The sequence below is a fragment of the Bolinopsis microptera genome, chromosome 4 (genome assembly GCF_026151205.1).
Source record: "Bolinopsis microptera isolate Bmic1 chromosome 4, MBARI_Bmic_1.0, whole genome shotgun sequence".
In the NCBI taxonomy this organism is placed as follows: Eukaryota; Metazoa; Ctenophora; class Tentaculata; order Lobata; family Bolinopsidae; genus Bolinopsis; species Bolinopsis microptera.
The window spans coordinates 8,276,559-8,299,575 of NC_087075.1; the positions used below are offsets into that span (position 1 = coordinate 8,276,559).

The 23,017-nt window shown below is 38.3% G+C and overlaps 1 protein-coding gene across 12 annotated transcripts; it reads right to left on the reverse strand.

The window, feature by feature from the left end:
• Window positions 1-3,087: 3,087 nt before the first annotated feature.
• Window positions 3,088-18,387, reverse strand: LOC134814161 (doublesex- and mab-3-related transcription factor B1-like). Of its 12 annotated transcripts, none has more exons than XM_063822205.1 (9): window positions 18,260-18,387; window positions 11,876-11,991; window positions 9,973-10,131; window positions 8,730-8,847; window positions 6,834-7,010; window positions 5,474-5,556; window positions 4,624-4,721; window positions 4,312-4,389; window positions 3,088-3,865 (listed from the first exon to the last, which is right to left on the reverse strand). In XM_063822205.1, exons 1-8 carry the CDS (start codon window positions 18,309-18,311, stop codon window positions 4,323-4,325), a joined length of 870 nt encoding a protein of 289 aa, XP_063678275.1. In that variant the 5' UTR covers window positions 18,312-18,387; the 3' UTR covers window positions 3,088-3,865; window positions 4,312-4,322. The 12 variants fall into 12 exon arrangements, with proteins under 12 accessions (XP_063678275.1, XP_063678281.1, XP_063678277.1 ...); XM_063822211.1 differs by lacking the exon at window positions 9,973-10,131 and adding an exon at window positions 11,265-11,420 and having other exon boundaries at window positions 6,864-7,010; XM_063822207.1 differs by lacking the exon at window positions 9,973-10,131 and adding an exon at window positions 11,265-11,420.
• Window positions 18,388-23,017: the final 4,630 nt, after the last annotated feature.

Genomic DNA, 23,017 nt, shown 5'->3' on the forward strand with positions numbered 1-23,017 from the left:
AGTGCCATATTCAGTCGGTTATCGACAGATATACCTAACTAAACACAAGGAAACGTTTTCAAAGGCAGAATTTCGAAATCGTCGAAATTACCTCCTTGTTAATGAAGTTTCGACTGTGTAAATTATCCTGACATTATAATCAAAAAGAGATGATATTTGACCAAAACCCATAATCATGGGTAGAGTGTACCGCTGCCAGTGTCTCTCTTTTCCAAACAAAAGGAAATGATATTAATTTAAGGAACCGTCCGCTAATGCAAATTGATACCGAGAATGAAATCGGTCGCTCGATTTTTCCATTCGATCACGGCTTACGAATTGTAATAAAGCTTATTGATTTGAAAAAGCGAGCGACCGATTTCATTCTCGGTATCAATTTGCATTAGCGGACGGTTCCTTAAATTAATATCATTTCCTTTTGTTTGGAAAAGAGAGACACTGGCAGCGGTACACTCTACCCATGATTATGGGTTTTGGTCAAATTAACTTAACTTATTATTATTATTTTTTTTTGTTTACATACTCCTTCTTAGTGTGGTGACTTGGGGTCCATAAATATAACAATACAAGCTGATAAACCAAAAAGAACAACTGGGGTAGGTAGGTAGCCCTGGTGGGTGCGTAAACTTTACGGTCTGCTCTCTCCAAGATCAGCCTGCTTCTCCATTTTACCGTGAAGCCTAATTTCTAGTTTTTATAAAATATACAATGCAAGTGCAGGTTTACCAATCTTAATCTACTTAACAACTCAATAGCCCAAGTCACCATACCCGTAGTATATTCCATAGTAATAGAAGAGCTTTAAAGTTTTTCAAATTGTTGCTATAATTGATTTAAATAAAAATTTGTTGTTTTCTTGCCACTCGACGCGCCACACAATTTATTTCGTTGCTCGTCGCACGTCGACGAACAACGCGACGAAGCTCGTTGCGACGTGCCGCGCAATGAGCTGCCAGGCTAGGACATCGTCCTGGTCCAACAAATTTTGGCGAGCGATTTTCTCCAAAAATTTAATGAGGGCGCCGACTTCCACTCTAGCTAGGTTTCTTTTTACCCAGCGCGCGTTCTTTAATGGGATATGAGGTAAAATTAGGTAAAAAGAATCCACTGACTTGGCCAGAGTGCTTTCATAAAACTCTATTACTAGCTTGGCGTTGTAGGATTATATAATTTAATTTCGGATCGAGTGAAGCGAGTGATACACATTACTTTCATTAAACGAGCTTCGTTGTTCGTCGACGTGCGACGAGCAACGAGAAAAATTGCGTGGCGCGTCGGGTGGCACATCTTAACGGGTGATACGCGTATAAATTTCGATCGCTGACGTACAGCGAACATCACAGCTGCGAGTGGCGTCAGCTAGTAGGATTTCATCCTACAATGCAAGGCACATCGCGTTCATCTTATAGCTAACCAGGTGCTTTCGCGCCGCTGCGGGCGCGCTTGTTCCACAAGTCATTTCCGGCGGTCGCACGCTACTGCAAGCGAGAGGGCTATACTTAGAGCAACACATCGCGCCACAAGCCAAATATTTATCAACATCTTGACTAGCTACCCGGTCCTTTTCCGCATGCGCTCGCGCTGTGCTCAAAAATTGACGTCGTCAATCAATCAACATCAAAATTTTAGTTTTACATTTGACCTTTATGTCAAAAAATCTTTGAATTTTCAATCGGTGGTCGATGTTACCTGAGGACCTCAGGCTTCGTCCTTACTTCGTCACAGGACGATCGGAGCTCGAAGAGCGTAGAGAGTGCTGGCTGGCGTCGTCCTGTGATGGTCGACGTATTTTTGCTTGCTGGGATCCCGGGATCCGGCCGAATGACGCCACATGCAACGTGTAGGGTAAAACTAAAAACGCTTCCCTACAATTATATGAGATAATATTACAAAAATTGTTTTGGTCACGTGACCAGTCAATGACATTGATATTTCGCTGCGGACGGTTTGGTGGAGGGTTAGGGTGAACGTTTATACATTATAGGGTCAAAGTTAGGACTAGAGCTGTACACTATTGACATTGTGAGGGTAATGGTTAAGGTTTATCACTAGCGACCTTTTCATCTGACCACAATATTGCAAAATGCTATGTTGTATGTCACGTGACAAATTTAGCCGAGGGTCGGAAGTCGGAGGTCGGAAGTCAGTGGACTCTGTCGGAGTCCGGCGGACTCCGAGCGGAGTCCGCCGAGCTGGCGGACTCCGCCGGACTCCGCCGGATTCAAGTCTGGCGGAGAGGTCCGGCGAAGTCCACCAAGCACTCCGCCGGAGTCCGCGGCGGACTGGAGTCCGCCTAGTGGCTTAGTCCGCGGCGGACACTCCGCCGAGCCGCCGCGGAGCCGCTCGGAGTCCGCGGCGGACTTTAAAGTCCGCTCGGAGTCCGCTCGGCTCCGCTCGGAGTCCGCCAAAATGTACTCGAGTCCACTGTAAATACATTTTGGCGGAGCACCGCCGGAGTCCGCTCGGAGTCCGGCGGCTCCGCCGCGGACTCGACTCCGCGACGGATAGTGCCCTTTGTTGAGGTCATGCATCTCTCAAAAGTGATCTTTAATGATTTTTGACATTTCCCAAGATTCCATTTACCTGTACCTCAGCCTCAGGCTTTTCTGTTTATAACAAAATTCGGCGGAATGACACGCTGAGCGTCTCCCAATAATATTTCATACGTATCAAATTGGATGTTATTGGAAATAAAATAGCCGATAGTATCCCGGCACTAGCAGGGGACAGGATTTCGTTTCATAAAGTTTTTTTTAATAAGTTTAGATTTAGATACTGCCACTGGGGCCTTATGAGGTGAACGTACAAAGCGACAGCAACTAACCAATCAAAATAAATATGATTCACATCCAGTATTCAAATCTATAAATAGATTTGAATACTGGAGAGTGGAGGTGAATCATATTTTTATATTTAAGAAAAAGGCCAAAGAACCGATTTTTCTTCCTAAAATAGAAACACAGTGGTAAGTTTCTGTCTGTTCCCGTCCCGCACGGGCTCCGATATCACTATTAATAAGAATGTCGACAATTCTAGGGTGCTGGCATCACAGTTCCTGTCTAGTGGGAGACAAGAAATACAAAGTGATCCAATAGACGAACAAACAAAAATTACAATACAATCATAATAATTATTTGAAGAATTTTCACCATTTTGTAATCATATATTCTTAACGATATTACTAAAAATTTGAGAAATTAAGAACTTTAAAAGATGCTATTTGAAGCGTTACCATTACAGTAAATTTCTCTATTATAGATTGCATAATGCATATTGACCCCTAAACTTATAAAACACTCGAAATTATAACAAAGATGAAATGCACTTCATTTTCATGAACCAGGTCAGAACAGGACTGGTAAAAAGGGTTTTAACTTTTAAATAGTGGCAAATAGTGGCAAATAGTGGCAAATAGTGGCAAATAGTGGCAATGATATCCGTAACAAGGGTCAGGGATTGATAAACAACTAAAAGGATGACTCAGTTGCCTTCACGTTATTTAAATTAAAATTCTCCCTTTATAGTTCTATTTGTTTAACTAAATTCCAAAAGTCTAGTTGAACCACTGCGATTTTACCAGTCCTATTTTGTCCTATGTGACTCATCACATTATCTAAAAAAGTAAAACAGCATATCATATCTTTGTACTATGATCATCTAAAAATAGAAGCATTCATTCAAATGCCTATCAAATATCAATATCATTCAAGCTATAGCTATCAATTTTCCCTAGCAAAAATTTGAATTACTCAAATATTGATTGTTCACAGAGTTAAGACCTCAAGACCTGACAGGACATTCTTTCATCTTTCTTTTCTGAGCTTCTTCTGTTAATACTATCGAATAGATACCCTGCCTTGTTTCTCTGAAATATTAATCTTTTAATAATCAAAAACAGATGATCTGCGTAAGCTGAACTTTTTTGTTGTCAAAAGTAGTTCGCAAGTCAGAAGTGTTGTGCTCTCGAAGATTAGAGCTCAAGTCACCCATCCTGACAAGCTCTTTTAAAATTCTGTATAATTACAAAATATTATGACAGCATTATGACCATTACTTAATTTTTAAAGATTTTTAAAAGATTTCCCCCATACATGCCCGAATAAGAATGATAATTATCCTTTCTTCTAGTCTACCACTTGCGCCCACAATTACCACTTTTAAATGTTTTGTTTACAACTTTGTCCCATCAGTCATGAGTATTATTAGGTTATCTACAGTTTGTTAGGTGGATACGATTTTTATTCTCCACTGTTAATCCTTCAATAACAAATTAATTGATAAAATAATTGATTAATTAAGTAATGTACTCACCACTAGGGCAGCTAAATGTTCTTGTGGGTGTTGTTGAGGCCAGAATCTTCAGGCTGACTAATCTGCTGCAGCAGCTGTCTGAAAGAGCTTTAAATTTATTAATTCATCGATTGTTTTCTCGCTAATTACGAATAACCAGAATCTTTTCAGAATCTTTCCTGTAGCATAGGACTCGATTTATCTGAATGCTAGGCTCTTGCTGCCACATAATTTACATCATATGGCGACTTAAGGTCGAACGTATAAAGTCACTGTGTCCACTCTATGACGTCAATAAACGTCATGATTATGTCAACTTTTCCTCACGTTTACCTGTGCATCATTAGTTCGGGGTTGGAGTCTGAGCGAAGGAGTGCGTTCACTTGGTAGGAGGCTGAGGGGTGAGCTGCACGACCCGTGCTGGTGGCTACCTGTAACTACATTCATCAACTTTAGTTCAAGTTCTACAGTTTTTGTAGATAAGATTAATACACCATTATTAATCATTAGCTTATGTTCACAACTTTGCTTTAAATAAGCAAATTTCCCTACAACAATGTTACAATGTTTTTACAAGAAATTCGGTTATTCAATCAGGTCAAATATTAGTTGCATAAATCCATTATAATGGATTTATGCAACTAATATTTGTATACCGTGGACTCAAACGGAAATTTATCAAATTAGTGCCCGTTTATTGGAGATCCATTCCGGAAAATCTGGTTCATTCAGAACGCTTGAGCGACATTCAAAATCAATTTCCAATTACCAGCAAGGCAGGGGATGGCATTTAGTTTCATACAATCGAAAAATTTGTAAATTGCTTCTTGGATAATCGAATCACTGCCAATTTCCACTTTAATATCTGGACACTGTAAGATGTAAATCAGTAAATTATCCCCTAATTACAAACGAGTCTTATCATCAGTAACGGAGGGATCAGAGAGATGACGCTTATCAGATACCACAAAAACGACTACCTTACAAAATGTATCTACACGCGACGGTACAAACTGATATTTTGAAAATATCCATAAATTTTCGTTTAATAACAACATATTAACGATCACCATAACATTGTGATGGATTTGCAGATTTTATTTTTTAGCTTTAACGAAATTGTTGTAGTTAAAGTTAAACGCTAAAGACAATTTACAGATTTATATTATAAAGTAAAGTAAACCTTGTAGGCTGGATCGAAAAGCCGTTTTCTTTCCTCCAGAGAAGCATGGGTATGGGCTGCTGGTTGCGGAAACGGCGTCATGCCTGAAAAATAAGGTGTCATTGTTCAAGGTTCAGCGACTATAAAATATAGTGAGTTTTGGAAGGGACATTTCAGAGATAGAGCCGCGTGATAGCTGGATGGAATTCTGATGTAGGCTGTAAAGGTTGGCATCTGCAGGTGCAATTTTGCTTTGAGGACATGGCCTTTGCTATAAAGTCGGTGGAGATGAGAGGAATTTAACGTAATAACATTCCAAAGCTCTTCAATTCTGGGAAACTTTTGAGATGAAGCATTCTTGAGTTTGAAGTATTTATATATTTTAGGATGGCGAAGTCTTGAGGCACAATAACAGATCACGATTAGAATGATGGGACCATATAATTACTGATGTTGGAAATTTTGTGGTAGCAATTAGCTAGCAATAAATAAACGGATCAAGACCCAAATTCTCACACTTTTGACCTCCGTCCTAACTAAATTAAATCCCGTCAAAACACATAATTTTACGCTAGTCTTGTCTACATTTTTAACTTTTAAAACTTTCAGAATACTCAAATTCTTTCTTGTAATAAGGCGTGAACAATTTTAAAAGAACTTTAAAACTGCACACAATGAGCGTGATGTTATGGTTGCATTTTCTCCAAAACCTGTCAGATACCGAAATCATTAAATTTATCATATTTTATGCAAAAAATTTCATCTCTAAGTTTTTAGTAATGGCAGTAATTTCTCACCCGTGGAAATGAATTTTATGCGAATTACAGATGCATCAGGTATACTGTCTGGCTCCAAAATTCAGATTACCGTAAAAATTTCTCTGAGGACTAGATAATCAGGAATATTCGGGGGAGTATCATGGTTTCAACCGGGCCGGTTGAAATAATTTATTCAAGGCAGCTGCACGACCGCCGGCTCATTATTTTACTTGTATACATGTTTAACAGGAGGATAGGTCTGATTTCACAGTGAATGGTTAAGGCTCAGATTTACATCTTTACATGGTCCAGGGGTCACAGGTGAGAAATTGGAGTTCCGAGTGTGTGTTTAGGTCGATAAAAGGGTGAAGTGGTCCGATCTGGGCCGGCTCATGGGCTCTTACCCCAGTAGAGGTAATGAAGTTGGGAAAAATTATCCGATAAAAATGTTACCACTTATCGAATATTTAAGTGACGTAATATATGCAGTGAACCAAGACCGGGAATATAATAAGCGGTGTTGCAACAAAAAGAAGACTTAAGGATACGTCATTCAAATTGAAGAATTTGTGACTGTTTCTTTAAGAGAAAACAGATATCAATCACAAAAATCTTAATCAAACCTTTGGAATGCGCACCGGAAAAATGCATACCAGGGTAGATATTGTATCTGGGATCCACTGTTTGCCTCAAGCAATCGTATCCCCACGTGGCACGGGCATCTTGTTGCAGGTAACCGTATCCAGCGTGTACCGCCGACAGGGCATCTGTCGTGGGCGGCGACGTTCTCAGTCTCTTAACTGAAAATTGAAAATTAGTTAGAAAAATAGCAGCAAATTCATTTTTAATCGGGAAAAGTCTTAATGAAATTGGGGATTAGAGCTGGACCCAAAAAATATAGTTACAGGTTAATAATAATAACTGTACCGGTACGCAATTTATGTTACTCGCATAAATTTCGTACAGTAATTAAACCCGCTTTTCTGATTTACAAGAGGGTTACCTTGTAACCCTCTCCCTTTTGTAAATCTAAAAAGGTAATCTTATAGGGTTAGATCAGAAGTTTCTTCAATGGCTCAACCACACTTAATGATGAGGGTTGATTATCATCACCTTATAGATCATATACTGGAAGTGGACGAGATTTGTTTTCGACATGATTACACTTGATGGAAAATTGATGAGACTAAATTAAATTTCAAACCGTTTCAAAATGTATTGTCAAAGTGGTTTCTTAGGAACTGCAGGTCATTTTTCTATTACGTTATTGAGTAATAAAGCTTGAATATTTCTGTGTGAATTTCGTTTTCAGTGGGAAGTGATATTTGGTGCTAGTTTGTGTTAAACATTTCTGCTTCACTTTCCACCCATATTCAAGTATGCAGTATGCAGCCTCATCGTTTACAACTGAGATTAAAGGCCAATGACCCCAGTAGGTTTAAACTCAGTTTAAAAGTTTAAACACAGACCCAAACACAAAATGAAATGCAGAGAGAGAGAGAGAGAGAGAGAGAGAGAGAGAAATTTTTAAGCAGTCATCAAATTCCTTAATTCCCATATGGCAAATGATGAGGAAACATAAATCCATCAGATTCCTCAAATCAGAGTGATCAAATAAAACTAAAAGGGTGCTTTTCCGTGGCCTTCCAGAGAATTTCATGATGTAACTTGTCTACAATAGCCAGCGAATAAGGACTCAGCACATACGGTCGATCGCCCAATGTGTCAACAAATTGTAACTGTACTCTACTCAACCAAATCTGGGATAATTTTAAAACTCGCAGTACAGACATTTACCATGCTTTTACCAGCCAGTGATAAGCCTCGATACATATAAAAAATTTTAAAACAACCGGAATAATATATTAGCGCACTTGTGCTTCATCATTTCAACAGGTTCTGTTTGTTATTGACTAGAAACACAGAAAGTTGGTCTTCATGCACTCACCACTCCAAACCCTAGAACGCATTAACAGATGATAATAATGTTTAAAACTCCTGTTTCTATCTAGCTGGAATTGTCAAGCCTTGAAGCCTGTGTAGCAAATCATAAGGGCGGTATAAGTCTACGTGACAGACGTTTTCTTGTGCCGCGCAGCTCAGCCGGCAGATAAGGGTTGTTTAACATCGCAGTCATGCTTCATTAAGAGCAAATATATAACCTTCCCGCTCAAGTGACAGATAAAGTCGGAGATTACACCGTCTGTCAAAATTAAGCTTGTCTGTTTTTTGTCTAAAAGTATCAATACAATGCAGGAAAGAGACAGTTAAAGAGTTTATAGTACTTAATGTGAGGTCGGAAGGACTTCGTGGTAATCCCTACAATTCGGGATAAAAACTGGAATTCAAAAATAGAACCGATGTGTCTCAAGCGGGCAGTGAAATAATTCAACGTCAAATTAGTGTCATGGTGAAAAGATTCCCGCGTCACTTAGACCATCAAGCGATCAGAAATCGGAAATCAAATCATCCTGTTTAGGATATTTTCTCGTGTTTTTCAGGAAATATTTTATGTTTACCTGGTCGCTCATAACTGGTGGTATCGGGGGTCTGAGGCTCGTCAAATGTATCGTGGTATTCTGGTTTAATAGCGCTGGAGCACATGACTGGAGTAGTGCTTGAACAGCTGCTGTCCGCCTTCGGGAGAGAAATGTTAGTTTTCAGCAGAGCAATATTGGTGTTTCAATCAAAAAGTTGTTCAATAACACTGTAGACTTTGTATGAAATATATCGTCATTGAATTCAATTAATAAATCCGACCTCATGGTTGAACCAATATTGATAGCTCCACCAGAATATCATCTGTTTAACTATTAAATGTTAACGGAAGAATTCCAGAAACCCAACCCCGTCAAATTATAATTAATCTTGGTCAAAATGTCTCATCACGTGGCCATATTGTCGCATGAAAGGCAATTGTCTGGCCTATCAAAATTTGAGAAGTTGCTGTAAAAAGCTGTGAGGTGGCAAGCTAAGCATTTTGTTAAGCACAAGCTTCTTACACAAGTTTATAACCAGTGTTCGTGTAAACAAATATTTTATCTGCTTGTTTCGAAAATTCTGGACAAAATCGAATCTAAAATTTTTAATGCATCGGATACACTTATATCTCACATGCCGGTCCTATACAGGAGTATTAAAACTTTTGTGTCTGCATTTTGAAGTGTAGACAAAGTTTAATAATCTTGCAAAACAGAGGAAGAGGATATTCTAAATAAATAAATAGTCGAGTTTAAAACTTAAGCCCTACAAATTTTAAAACTCCCACGTAAGTAAGCTAAACAGTTAAAAAGTTGGAAAGTAGGAAGGTCTCTGACGGCAATTGCAAGCCAGCCGCAATTTAACTTATAACAAGGCGTTGATTATTATCCGCGGTTTAAAACATGACCATCTGGTTGCACATGCGGACAGGAGTTATTTTATTCGGTGCTGCAAAGTTGCGGAACCGGATCCTTAAATGTTGATTTCGTAAGATATCAGCACCCCTTGACTACACATCTTACACCGCAGCATGAAATCTCGTTATCAAGAAGTATTTGACACCCATTTAACTGCCAACCTAGCAGCTGCTTCACTGATATAAGACTGTGCTAGTGCAACCAAAATCAGTCCTCTCAAACGGCCAGACTACTGATAAAAATGACATGTGCAATGTTCTGTTCATCACAATACCTCTTGTCATACTAGACCCTGATGAAATGCTGCAATTCACCTACCAAACTACAGCTATAAGCATCTTATCGAGCTGGCTCTGGAACTCACCATCAGATTATTTGATTGCTGCCGTTTTAATGCCGAAAGTTTCCGCTCGTTTGCCATTGTCTGAGCCATGCTTTTGTTACGCATCTGGGTTGCTGAGCAGAGGTCACACAAACAGTGTTCGTAAGGACATGACCCTTTGTGACCGATTCGGTAGTTTGTCTGAAATAAGATGACCCATTGTGACCAAACTGTCAAGCTTTGGTGAAAGTACATGGAGTGGAAGTCATACTCCGGCTGATACATGTTGCTCATCACTGATGCTGTTTTGCCAGGAATAAGGTTCACTTTCACTTTTTTGGAAGAAGTTCTGGCTACACAATCACTAAACTCCGTTGCTGATTAAAATACGGTCGTCTGAGAATATCACCAAATGCTCCAGGTACAAGAGCTTTATTTGAACCCTCCCGAGGGATAATGATTCGGTGCTTCGCTCGTTTACATTTACCACATAATTTTTTGGAGACTCTTGCTATTTACTCGTTTTTAGCCGAATCCTAACAAAGCAAAATATGTGGCATATGTAAAATAAGTGACCAGCGCAGTACCACACACATACCGCGCTAGTGCCGCAAATATAGCGCAATACCGCAAGGGTGTCACATATATTCTAGAGGCTGTGAACTTGTTCACGAGGTCCTCAATGTTTGTTTAGGACGCTTCGTTCATTCACACTGCAATTCTAGGGACTTCGAACCGAGAGGTTTTCAGATTCTTGTCTGCCAGTGCCATGAGTCACATGATTAAGGGCAAAATCACAGGACACGGCTATAAGTCTCACTTGCTGATCTATACCCTCTCCGAAATTACCAAGTTTTTGCCATCACCAGCTAATTAGCACCCATATAATTGCCAGCAATTATACTATGGGAATCTCAAATTTGGCATGGCTGAAGTATCAATGACAGCTGTTATACCCCTGAGGTACGCTGCAGTCAACAATTACAGTGGTACAACTCATTAGCAGTGCGACTCATTAGTCCAACTTGGTTCTTAGAATAGCCCACATCTGCCTTCGATCGAGATGCAACTTGAGTAACCGAGTGGTAAATAATGCAAGCTCGAAAACTTTCCATTAGGGTGCATTAGCTTATGCTTCGTCGGATTCAAACCGCAGGAATATTTTTCAACAACCTTACCTAATACACCCAAACATCAACGAAACAACTTATAATTGTCACATCCAGATATTATCATATTCATAACTTATTCATAACTTATTCATAACTTATTCATAACTTATTCATAACTTATTCATAACTTATTCATAACTTATTCATATCATATTGACTCACTTCAGCAAATCCTGGCATGTGTTTCGGGATGGTAGACTTCCGTTCATTTGACATACACTTAGCCATGCTATCGTTGCGCATTTTGATGGCGTGACATTGGGGGCATTTGCAGCTGAGGTACTCACAGTTTTGAGAGTGACCTTTCCTATACACAATCTGAAATAGTTTAACACGTGCTTAAGGTGAATAAAAACACGTGCTCCAATACGGTTATACATATCAGGAACGTGCTTTCACTGTACGATTGAAAATCAATATGCACGAGTGAGATATGATTGTGTGTGCTTGTTTGCACTTTTAATAAGAGCTATTATAATTTGGGATAATTATGCTTGATGTGCACAGCTGCTATAGAATTCAGATAGATTTGCTGAAATAAGAAAATGCACAGAGCGTTGTGGGTTATGTTTGGTGATAAAATGTATGAATTTAATAAAACATCGTATTGAATATTTGTAACTGGGCGCAGACAGCTAGCATTTGTTCCGCCCAGCATACGTTTAAAAACTCATCCATTAAAACTTCATACAAGATCCAAACCTCATTACATGACAAATTTAAAATAACCTTTAAAAGGTTAGGTCTATTTAAAACTTTTTAAAACCACCAACCTTTCCGTGGTTTTTACATCTCGCGCACGTAGGCTTGCTTTTCACCGTCGGTTTGGGAGCTTTCTGTGCGTCTTTAGTGAGCATCGCGGGTATGTGGGATATTGTGACTTTGTCTACTGCAAAACAGGGAGATTTAGAAAAGATTTAGAGGATGTTATGAGGGAACAAAGGGAAAATCTTAGAAAAATTGAAGGGCATAAGGTTCAATTAAAGAGTCTATGGATTGGAGTAAATTACTGATAAAAATGTGGCTAAGAGCATTAGAGCATATCGAGGTTGTTTAAGTTTTAAGATTTTATATTTAAGAAATACAATATTTAAAATCAAAGAACTGCAATGAACTGTTAAAAAGGAAAACACTCGCTTGTCTGTCAAATTTTAAACGATTTTAAAGAAAGACGTTGGAATGCCACAAAATACGTGACGTTACTTTCCCTGTATTCTGTAACATGATGAATCACAATTCCGATTCAAATACTTTAGTGTACAAGTGTATAAACAGTTCGACATATTGACTTATTGTCTTGAATACGTGGATTGAAGAGAGAAAACAATGAGTTGCACTTGTTGAGGGTTGAATCCATATTACTCGTTAACACTTAACTTAGGGATACTCAAATTTCCCGCATGTCGGCACACACAAAAACAGTCTTGATATGGCCGCCATTGCGGTACACCGTACACGAATCTTAATCCTTGCCATCGATCTTTTACGAAACGTAAGAAATTATAAGTTCAGTAAATAGGAGGTAAAAGATTACCCAGACGGAAACTGACCTATATCCATCTTCACATTTACTGTGCGGAATGAAAGCAAACACCAGCAAGCGAAGAAAAAAGAATCCCGTCTCCAGGTCACCGTAATGCGTTTACCAGAGCAGAAAATTTTATGCTCATACATAATTTCAGCATATTTTAGACCAATGAGGGAAGAGGTTGAGGAGAGGCCGACCAATTGGCGATCTCTGCTCAGGCATGCTGAGCCTCCTTCCTGACGTTCGTGAATCATACTGTAATTTTCCCTGCTCGTCAAATCCCCTTCTCCCGATATGAACTATTGATATGTGGATCTCAGTCGGCAGCACGGCAGCTGCTTCATGTCAACTTCATGTACAGCATATTATTCTGGGACAATTTCTTGGGAAACATAATGTGTTTTAGGAACAAGTCATACTTGCAAAATGGCAAAAAGTTGTTGACTTGTTGGTCGGGTAATAACTTTGCGGAGTGGAAATGACGCTGGTGTGTCTAGACAGGGGACTGTTTCACCCGGACCGTCATCTTAATCGTGCATTTGTGCCGTTTAATTATCCAGTTCTGACACCCCGGACAGGATTTAACGATGGTGTCACGGTTTGTTCATGGATTGCCAACTAGACATGTTAGGCGGTGAGCCTCGTACAGGTTCAGGAGAGTGAGCACCATTATTTCCCTGTTGAAGATGTGCTGCGAATGTATTGAGGAAAACATAACGTATGATGCGGACTTTTTACAGTGTACCCATTGGAGATTCGCACGCGTGTGGTAGGACCGGACGTTGGGATCAGCCGATGATTGAAACGAAAATTAGTAAGACCAAACCCTAAGACAATTAACTTTTTCACTTCGATTTTGACTGCTGGGCACCAACTGATACCATGCGAGAAGTCTTGAAGTGTCCAAGATTTTGACGCTCTTATTTGTACCGAAAGTGACTAATGTTGCTCCTTAGGTTCCAGAGTTATAGGATTGTTTGCCAACTGTTGCAACCTGTACTTCATAAATGGGCAATTTGTCCACTGCTAATGCTATGCATATTCTACAGAAGATTTCCAACTAATTTTCATCACTCTCCGGATATTCCCCGTCAATAAAATAACGTGGTACACACGTGACCACGTTAACCTGGTGTTGATTGGACTTGTAGGATCTCCGAAACCTTACCCAATGCATTTTGAATGAATTTTAAAACTGTTTCAAACGCAGACGGTCGGTCCGAGTTGACACTATGTGTTCCATTTAGTGGAGATCGGTAAAGTGGTTGATGATTCAGAATGGTAACTTTATAAAGGAGCACTTTGGTCATTCCCTCATACCCGGGGATAACTGACAATTGTTGATGGATCGAAACCCTTGCGGTGACTGGTAGATGATAAACGTCGTTATCAAAGCTCTCGTGTAATAATTGACAGTTCACGGTTACTTGCGCCCGTCTTAGGTAGGGACGGCTATCAAAAATGTCACCAAATAAATATATTACACATGACTGATTTCAGAATCCTGGTATTTTCACAGTACGTAGGCATATGTGCAGCTGTGGGATGGAAAGTTATACTCAGGAGGAACTACTGAGAAGGATTAACTTTGGTCTGCGAAAAGGAAACTTGTGGTTTTCTTACGGTTCCAGGGCTAATTTGAAGACTGGTGATATCTGATAGTCTGTTTTCCGGACTTTTGGAATTTTTCAACAGTTTCACGCCAGTTATAGGTATGTGATCTAATGTAATGGTTCTTGGGTCATGCAATTTACATCGTGTAGGCTTCAGCTTGGCAAGACCAATGTCCCTGGCGATGACATTTTGCTGTGATGGAACCCGACAGAAACTTGGTTATTTGGAACAAAATTCCAAATGATATTTAATGCAATTTGAAAACAGTTACTGTAATATATACCGTAAAATCATAGTCAAAGAATCATTTTGATAAATATGAGTTCAGTCTTCATTAGAGGATGATGCAAGACTCACTTAATACCGGGTACTCGGAGTTCACCCCACACCGTTTGAAGTGGACGTGAAATGTGCGGAAACTTAGGGAGAGTCGATATTTAAATGTTTGGTTGACTATGAGAAATAATGTTTTAAAGGAGTCCCCTGCATGTCAGATGTGGTATGAGAAATACACCTTGGCTTCACTAGGTTGGTGCTGATGTTTTTAAAGTAGGTTAAATCGCACAGAAATCTAATCATCTTTTTGTTGTTACTGATAGTTTGCTTTAAATTTAGTATCAAGAGCACCAGATCACTGCCCGTATAAATGATCTTATAGGTAAATATAAAGACCTCGAGTATTTATCAAAAGTTCAGCAAACGACACGAATTTTAACCTTGATTCCCACAAAAGTTAAACTAATTGTTTTACGGAGTTACAATGATAGTTTAACTCTGGATTAAAATTGGTATGATAACAGGACGTGACGCCCAGACCCAACACTTACTCTAACAGTAACTCTAGCCCTAACCCTAACTGTAGCCCTAACCCTAACCCTAACTGTAGCCCTAACCCTAACCCTAACTGTAGCCCTAACCCTAACCCTAACTCTAACTCTAACTCTAGCCCTAACCATAACCCTAACTGTAGCCCTAACCCTAACCCTAACTGTAGCCCTAACCCTAACCCTAACTGTAGCCCTAACCATAACCCTAACTGTAGCCGTAACCCTAACCCTAAGTCTAACTCTAACTCTATACTAGCCCTAACCTTAACTCTAACTGTAGCCGTGACCTTAACCATAACCCTAACAGTAACCCTCATCCTAACTCTAACCCTAACTCAGTTATAACTGGGACCCTAACTCTAACCGTAACTCCAACCCTAAGTTCCTTACCATAACCCTTATCCTGACCTTACTCTAATTAAAAATCTAATCGTTTACGGATTACAGAGGGAGTAAATAATCGATTTTCCGATATTTTTACCAAGAATCCTGAATGTAACCAATTTTTGACCTGAAGGTGTCACAGATCGAATTAACAGTGAAATAAATCACGCTTAAAAAACATTTTTGGATATATTTGAACTAATAATCTGGCCGGATATTGTATTTAACTGAGTATGTAACGGGGAAATACCTCAAAAGTAAAGATTTTCATTTATAAATACTTCGGCACGGGCGAGGTCTCGTTACGAACGCATGAAGTCTACTTGCCTACTCCTTATTATTGACGATAATCTCTGTATCTTGGCAGAAATGAGAATAAATTAAATCAGTTGAATTATTATCCCATTTACAATTAGATTATATCCTTAGATCGCTATGAGATCCTATTCAACTTGCGGATTGACATTAAAAACATTAACTTTGATATAGTATTTTGACAGTTCAACGATATAAGGTTTGCTAACAATGACGTAAATATTGTCGATATTTTTTTAAAGATTATTATAAAATACAACTCAAATTTCAACGAATTTTGATTTCTTCGAATACAATTTTAACCGACAGGATAAAAGCACGTATTAGTTACCAAAGAAACAATATACGGCCGTTTTTACGACCTGATCATTCGCCATTTCCAATAACTTTCCACCAGCCGTTGTCAGAAATTACATCAGGTGGTAAACTTTATGTCGACCTTATATTACGTCGTCGTAGAACTTAAATGTCGATAGTCCGATTTCTCAAATATTCATTAACAGAGCGTTTTGATCGACATTATAATTAGAAAATATTGAGCTACAAAACACACGTGAAGAGGCTCGGAAACAATTTATGCTACCTTTAAAAGGTTTCAAATTATATATTACATAATGATGTAGGAAGAATCGTAATTCAGTGAGTTTCAGGAATATTCTACAAAGCGGAAGTAACTTGAAACACGTCTACCCGGACTTCGGGATACGTCTACCCAATCCCGGTTAACCACAACAATAATTACAGGTTATGAATTGAAGAAACTTAATGAAATTTTGAAAAAATTAGACCGGGCATAATTTGGTTTCTATTCTGTTTAATTTTGGCGGCCTTTTCCCTGATACATCATAGGTACATGCACGTTGAAGACTATCTGGATTCTGGACAATTGTTTAGCAAATGGCGGTGTCTTGCTCTACTATTAATCCTAATACATATAAAGACATGGTATAAACTATAACAGAATCGCAATAGCCTTTTTCTGCCCTGCTTGTCGTTATCTAAATTTGCGGGAGGAACGAAAGTGGGAGGAAATTTTTTTCATAAGATTTATATATGATGTGGTTGTACTAAAGTTTTATTTTCAATAAAGCTCTCGTCGATCCAAAATGTGTCAAACAAATTTTTTTGCTGCTCCTCGACCAAACGTTTTATTGGCTTTTTAAACTTGAATCGTTTTCATTAATCAGGTCGGAAATTTAACGAACTTTTATTGAAATTGCCGACCTGACGAACGGAGACGACTTTATTGTTCACAAACAGGTGGGCGCCTGCTTACCTATCGAGGTCTGGCAGTATTTCGTCACTTGATACAACAAATTTCAAACTATCAAGATAAACATGATTTCACCGTGGACGCTAAGAGAATGATATCATTCAATTTCAGGGGACCTGCTTTTTTAATTTGTCTCAGCTCAAATTGAATAAAATTGATGTTTGTAAGTAAGCAATTAATTTTGGTTCGGGTCGTGCAAAATCATGAATTGTACATGTTAAAGGGCCTGCTTGCTTATTTTCAGTTTGAATCCCTTGAAAAGTCGTTTATGGGATAAAACATTGATTAAATTCACATAATAGCTACCACTGATCGTGGATTGGCTGAATATATAGTATATACCTATAAATTGTGATCAAGTAGTGAAAATAAGCAAGTCGTGCTATTTTAACGGACCGATTTCAGCTGGAATGACCATACAGCGGCCCACATTTTACTGATTAAAGTTTACCTGATTCCAGGTGGAACAGCCCGAATCAAGAATACAGCCGGCAGATCAACCTAAATGAGTAGATTTTTGTGGTTCTCCATTTATAAAACAAATTTGTCAACTTATTCGGTACCATCGCATTTTGCAGAGTAGCCATTTTTCGAATTAGGATATGTTCGAAAAAACAAATCCGGAAAGATGGCAGAAAAATTCTAAATTTAGCAGAATATTTGAATAAATCAAAATGTACTCGAGCAAATAAAACTCCGGTCGTTTTTATCAGCAGTCAACTTACAGTCGATAAGATAATCCCATTAGCTAACAAATTTAAGACTTTGAATTAAGGATTACTTCCACATATACAGTACGCCATTACTCGTTAATTTATAACTAATACTAATGTCTAATCTATACCATAAGATAAGTGCAGATTGTTATCATTTGGAGTGCAGTCTCTGAATTAACCAACAATATAATCAATAAAGTGGCTCATTGTAAAGAATTGGTTGATTTATAGTAAGCACTAGAAACTTAAACTCAAATATCAACTATTAAAGTTTATTGATGCACGTATAGTCTTCATTACTGTAACCAACTTAGTTGAATAACTTGTTTTGAAGCAACAGATACCCCTTTGTATTGTAAGCCCTTATTGTACGACAATGTATTAAAATGCGTATTACTTATATAATGCCTTCACATTAAAATCAAAACTTTAAACAGCTTTAAATGCAGTAGAATATGTAAAGTTGTATAAGAGTTTTAAATTATTTTAAAATTGCTCACCGGATGGAATTTGATGGATGTTGATGCTGTCTGTCCCTTCTAACCCTGTCATGGAGCAGAAAATTAACAGAATTGTAAAACATCCACTAAATTACTTCAGCTACCATATATCTTGCGGTACAAAGTTATCGGTCGTATATAATTTCGAATATATTAGTATTAATATAATTTTACAAATCGCAACAAGCTGACAAGGGCAGATTTTAAAACCGAAACGTCCACAACAAGCGAGCAAAATGATATCGGCGGATTTAATCTTGAGCCGTAGCGCTCGTGTCGCGTGACGTCACGTGACACTCACGTGACAGTCCACCTGACACGGTCACGTTACTTAGTAACAGCGCTCACGTGCTCAAAACGCAGTCCACGTGGTTGATGACAGGTTTATGTCTTTTGTCGGGAACTGTGGAGTTTGTATCGAGATCTTGGTTCCCTTCCCGACACCCAGTTTAGGGATCCTCACCCCTCGTCAAGTCTTGGTCACGTGATCAACCAGCCGTCACGGTCACGTGTTATTTTCGAAAATGAAATCTCTCTTAACTCAATTGACTCGCTGTTAACCAATGGAGGACGACCTTGTTTTCGGAGAACGATTGCTTGCTTGCTGCCTCCTTGACAAACTAACATGCACGTGACTGCCTCTATTAAAACTGCAATTGATACGAACAATTGCACGGTGGTAACCACTATTATCGGAGAAAAAGGAAGGTATTTTTAAAAATGAGCTCCTTACGATCAGCAGCTGTACTTTATATACTTTACACGTTGACACTAGTGTAGGTGAGATAATATTGCTCCTCAAGATAAAGAAACTCCGATAAAAGCGAGCGTTGTCTTTTAACACAGCTCTGGTTTTTCAGAGCGACAAAAGTATTTAAATATCGAGGCAGACAGGATCTCATGGCAGAAACAAAGAAATTAGAGAAGAAATATAAAGCGACATTAAATAGGAAAAGACCGAATGGTTTTCATTGAATTTGTTGTTAATATATTGAGTTTATTTATAGCTGCCGGGGTAGGATGTGTAGATTATGGAGGAGGCGGATTTTAAAGACGACTACTTTACTTCGAATGCAACAAAGCTATCGTTAAAAGCTATACTTTTTTAATCGTTTTGTTGGATATATCATTATCAATGGGTCAGATCATCAGTATAAAACACCTGTTTTTAAACAACAATAAAACATTATTAGGATTTAAGGAATATTAAAGTAGTCTACTATTACTTATACTAATTAAATCGATTTTGGGAGGTAATTTGTTTAGGCTATTCAAAATCATAAATCTCACTTTGCGACAAAGGGAAGAAAATACCAATAAAGCAGATAAGCAGAAAGCATCGTCAAAAGCGAAAACAAGGTAAACCAATTACAGTGAAACTGAACATTTTATCTTTTATCCACATGCTAGCTTATCAGTCTCCCTTTAGACGGACCATATAGATTACTGATTAGTAGATTTGTTGGTACTTAGAATTATCCGTTTACACAGTTTTAAATTTGTCCATGTTTTAACATAAACTTGTAGTTGTAACAATAACATAACTTGTAGCTGTGAATGCTGATAGATTACTATGAGAAGTTTTTATGTTTACACTCTCAATTTATTTCACAATTTATCTACGAAGGTGGAACAAATTGAAAAGAAAGTTTGGGAGTTTCTTTTTTAGCGTTCACGATCATATAATGATAATTATGTCCGTTGACGCAATGCCCGTCCAACAATTACAAACGTCTGATAAGGTAGTTAATTTTATTTTAAATTGCAACCTTTCCGAAGTTAAATCGGTCTGGATTATAAGTTAATATCTAACCATGTGTGCGTATTAGGGCGAAGTAAGGAAACTTTTAAAAATCCAGTTACAATTTATTTTATCAGAAATAAGCGGATAAGTTGTTTTAAAAAACGGTTAAATGAGGCTAACCTTAAACTTATCATTGTTGTATTGATTATAGAAACATAATGAAAATACCGAATGGCAATCTGTAAAGCTAAACTTAAATATCGACATTATTTGGTATTGAAACATTTCAAAATATCGCCAAATGACGTAACTTGTATCAAATTCCTGGAAATCGATCACCGTGTTTGCAAATCTGTATACCCATATTTAAGTTTAGGTTTATAACAGGTTTTGTTTCTACACACAAAAGTTAGGATTTAAGATTGTTTAGCAGGTCAAAAAACTATAGCCCTCCGTGCGTACAGCGTAGGCAAGGTAATTGGGAAACAAAATTACCTGACACGGAATTGAAGACGGCAGTACGAGTAAATCAAAAGTGACACAAATTGAATTAAGTTGCATCAATTTAAGGGTACAGAAAATAGAGGTTGGCACTTGGCAGCAAATCGAAGAAATATAAATAGAGGAGGCACGGCTAAGTGACAAACACCGGAAGAAAATGCCATTCTAAATCAATGATATTGATGCACGGTAGATTGACACAAAAATGGTAGATGTGGAAACCTTCATACTCGAAAATAGTTCTCATGTATCTAATATAATAATAAATAATTGCCAATCATGAAAATTCTAAATTGCTCTCATCCAAGAGTTTTTCTCCCTCTCCGTTCAGAAAAATGCTGCAAGCAAGCAGCTGGGATGTCCTAAAAACTCATTAAAAATTCTGCGTGGTTTCTTACTAAAGAATTTCCTAATTCTAAGAATCTGTTAGTCACCATGAGAGAGTACCAACAGTAAAGTACGAGCAGCTGCCAGTATATACAACACCACAGCTCGGTAAAATGGTGACCAAAACAGGGTATTGTTGCACAAACACTGGCCGAAATCTGAAACGTTGAATATCCAAACACTCGAGAATAGTTATATATATTATGTTTCACAGACTGCACTGAGGCTACTGTATTAGTGAGGTCATAGTTCCGAAAGTTACAAACAAATCCATGTTTAATAAAGAAACGGTGCGAGTTCATCAATAATGATGCATTATACCTCAAACTTCTAATGCAACAGGATCATTAGTCAGCAAATAGCAGTAAGGACATTTGTAAAGATTATAACGATAAATCACGCCGTGATCACGTACGCTGTCACGCTGCAGCGTGACATGTCCATGATCAAAGACGGCAAAAATCGAATTTCTGCGGAAGTAAAGTCCGTACGTAAATTTCACAAGCAAAACACTCGCAGAAATTAGTGACGGTATCAGGTTTATGAAAAGATTCGGGTAAGTTGTGACTGATCTTATAACCCGAAAAAAGTTTTGACATCAGACTGGCGCAGCAGAGGTCTCAGATTCTTTACTTATAGTTATTGGTACAATTGTTGTGAATGCTATCCATGGATCATTCTCATAAAAACATAATAAGCGTGGTAGCGTAATGTTCCAGATATCATCACCTTCAGGGGCTCATATTTTTTGTTAAATTTTCGTACATTTATTGAACTATTACATCAAAGTTTTTAAAATCGTATCAAACTGTCCAAAACCCTCTTGGCGACTCCAGATTTCACTTAGTTCGACAACCTCATTAACCTTGTGCATGGTAACGACCGACAACTATGAGATATTTAATCAAGGCTGAAAACTGGGAAAGCTAATGATTTCGGCCAGACGTCCCCTCCATTTCCTTCTTTTTCTCCAATATTGTAGATATGAGATAGGGCCCCCGCAATGGGAATTCATCGTGATTGCGGAAAATTATACCGCTTAATGCGGGTATTCGAGTGCAGATAGTTGGTTTACTTATTTGCTACTCAAAATATCTTGTTGGTGTGTATTCTAGTCGTTCATTTTCTCCCGTGGATATTTGAACATTTCCTTTGGAGATCCTGAAACCCCCCCCCCTCATTAAACCCCCGCCCCCGCCCCCCCCCCCCCCCCCCCCCCCATTAAACCCCCGGCGACCTGCCTCGACTAAGTAGAAGCTGATTAAAGCACCTACCTCGCCCCATCGCCATCAGGGCAGAATGCGCTTAACCGCAATGGAAAGATAATTGGCCTGCTCATTGTAAATTTCATTTGGATGTCGCCCAAAAGGCAAAATAAGAGACTGAGCACACTTTTCTGCGGGTATCTAAGTTACGGACCTGGAAATATCCTGAAAATTAGATTTATAAAATAGGAAAGCTTGTAAATCCTGTAAATCCTGTAAAAGCTTATAAATTTATGGCCGGATTATGAAAACATTAAAATACTGACAATCTTCTAATTATTTCAGATCAAATTCTGGTGTTCTGGCTACATACAGATATTCTGACTAAATTTCAAGAGCAGATTTTTAATTCAATCTCATCTTATTTAGCCACGGCCGCACCAAAATATGATCACTAACTTCAGAAATAGGTTTGAGTTTGAAATAGTTTGAAACACATATTATCTTTGCTTCCTGCCGAGACAATTAGACACTACCTGCAATGAGCTCAACATCGAATTAACCTTGTGGAAAATGTAGGTAGTTGAATGGTTAAAGTGATACTTCAGCAACTGTCACTTCAAGACCAGTGCAATTTTTGAGGAGAGATTGAAAATTTGTGTTTTTGTGAAGATAATTCATAACGGAATCAAAATAATCTGTAATGTCTAGTCACGGACTACGGCTGACCGCTGACGGTATTTGTATTTAAAGCTGTAACCAGTCTTATGACACTTGCTGATTCGCTACTAAATTTTGCCAGAGATAAAAGAAATGCTTGATAACTTCCTCATTTCAAATCCGTTTCGTATCATCTTTAAGATCAGATGCAGCAATTTAGCAATTAGTGATCAACTATAATATTCAAAAATGGGTTGTATA

Excerpts from the sequence above, each read along its gene's own strand:
- LOC134814161 (XM_063822200.1), bottom strand. The coding sequence starts at position 18,311 with ATGACAGGGTTAGAAGGGACAGACAGCATCAACATCCATCAAATTCCA. Across the intron at positions 7,011-8,729 it reads CACCAGTTATGAGCGACCAG|TTAAGAGACTGAGAACGTCG; the intron begins GTAAACATAAAA and ends TTCAATTTTCAG. Across the intron at positions 4,728-5,473 it reads TTTTCGATCCAGCCTACAAG|TTACAGGTAGCCACCAGCAC; the intron begins GTTTACTTTACT and ends TGATGAATGTAG.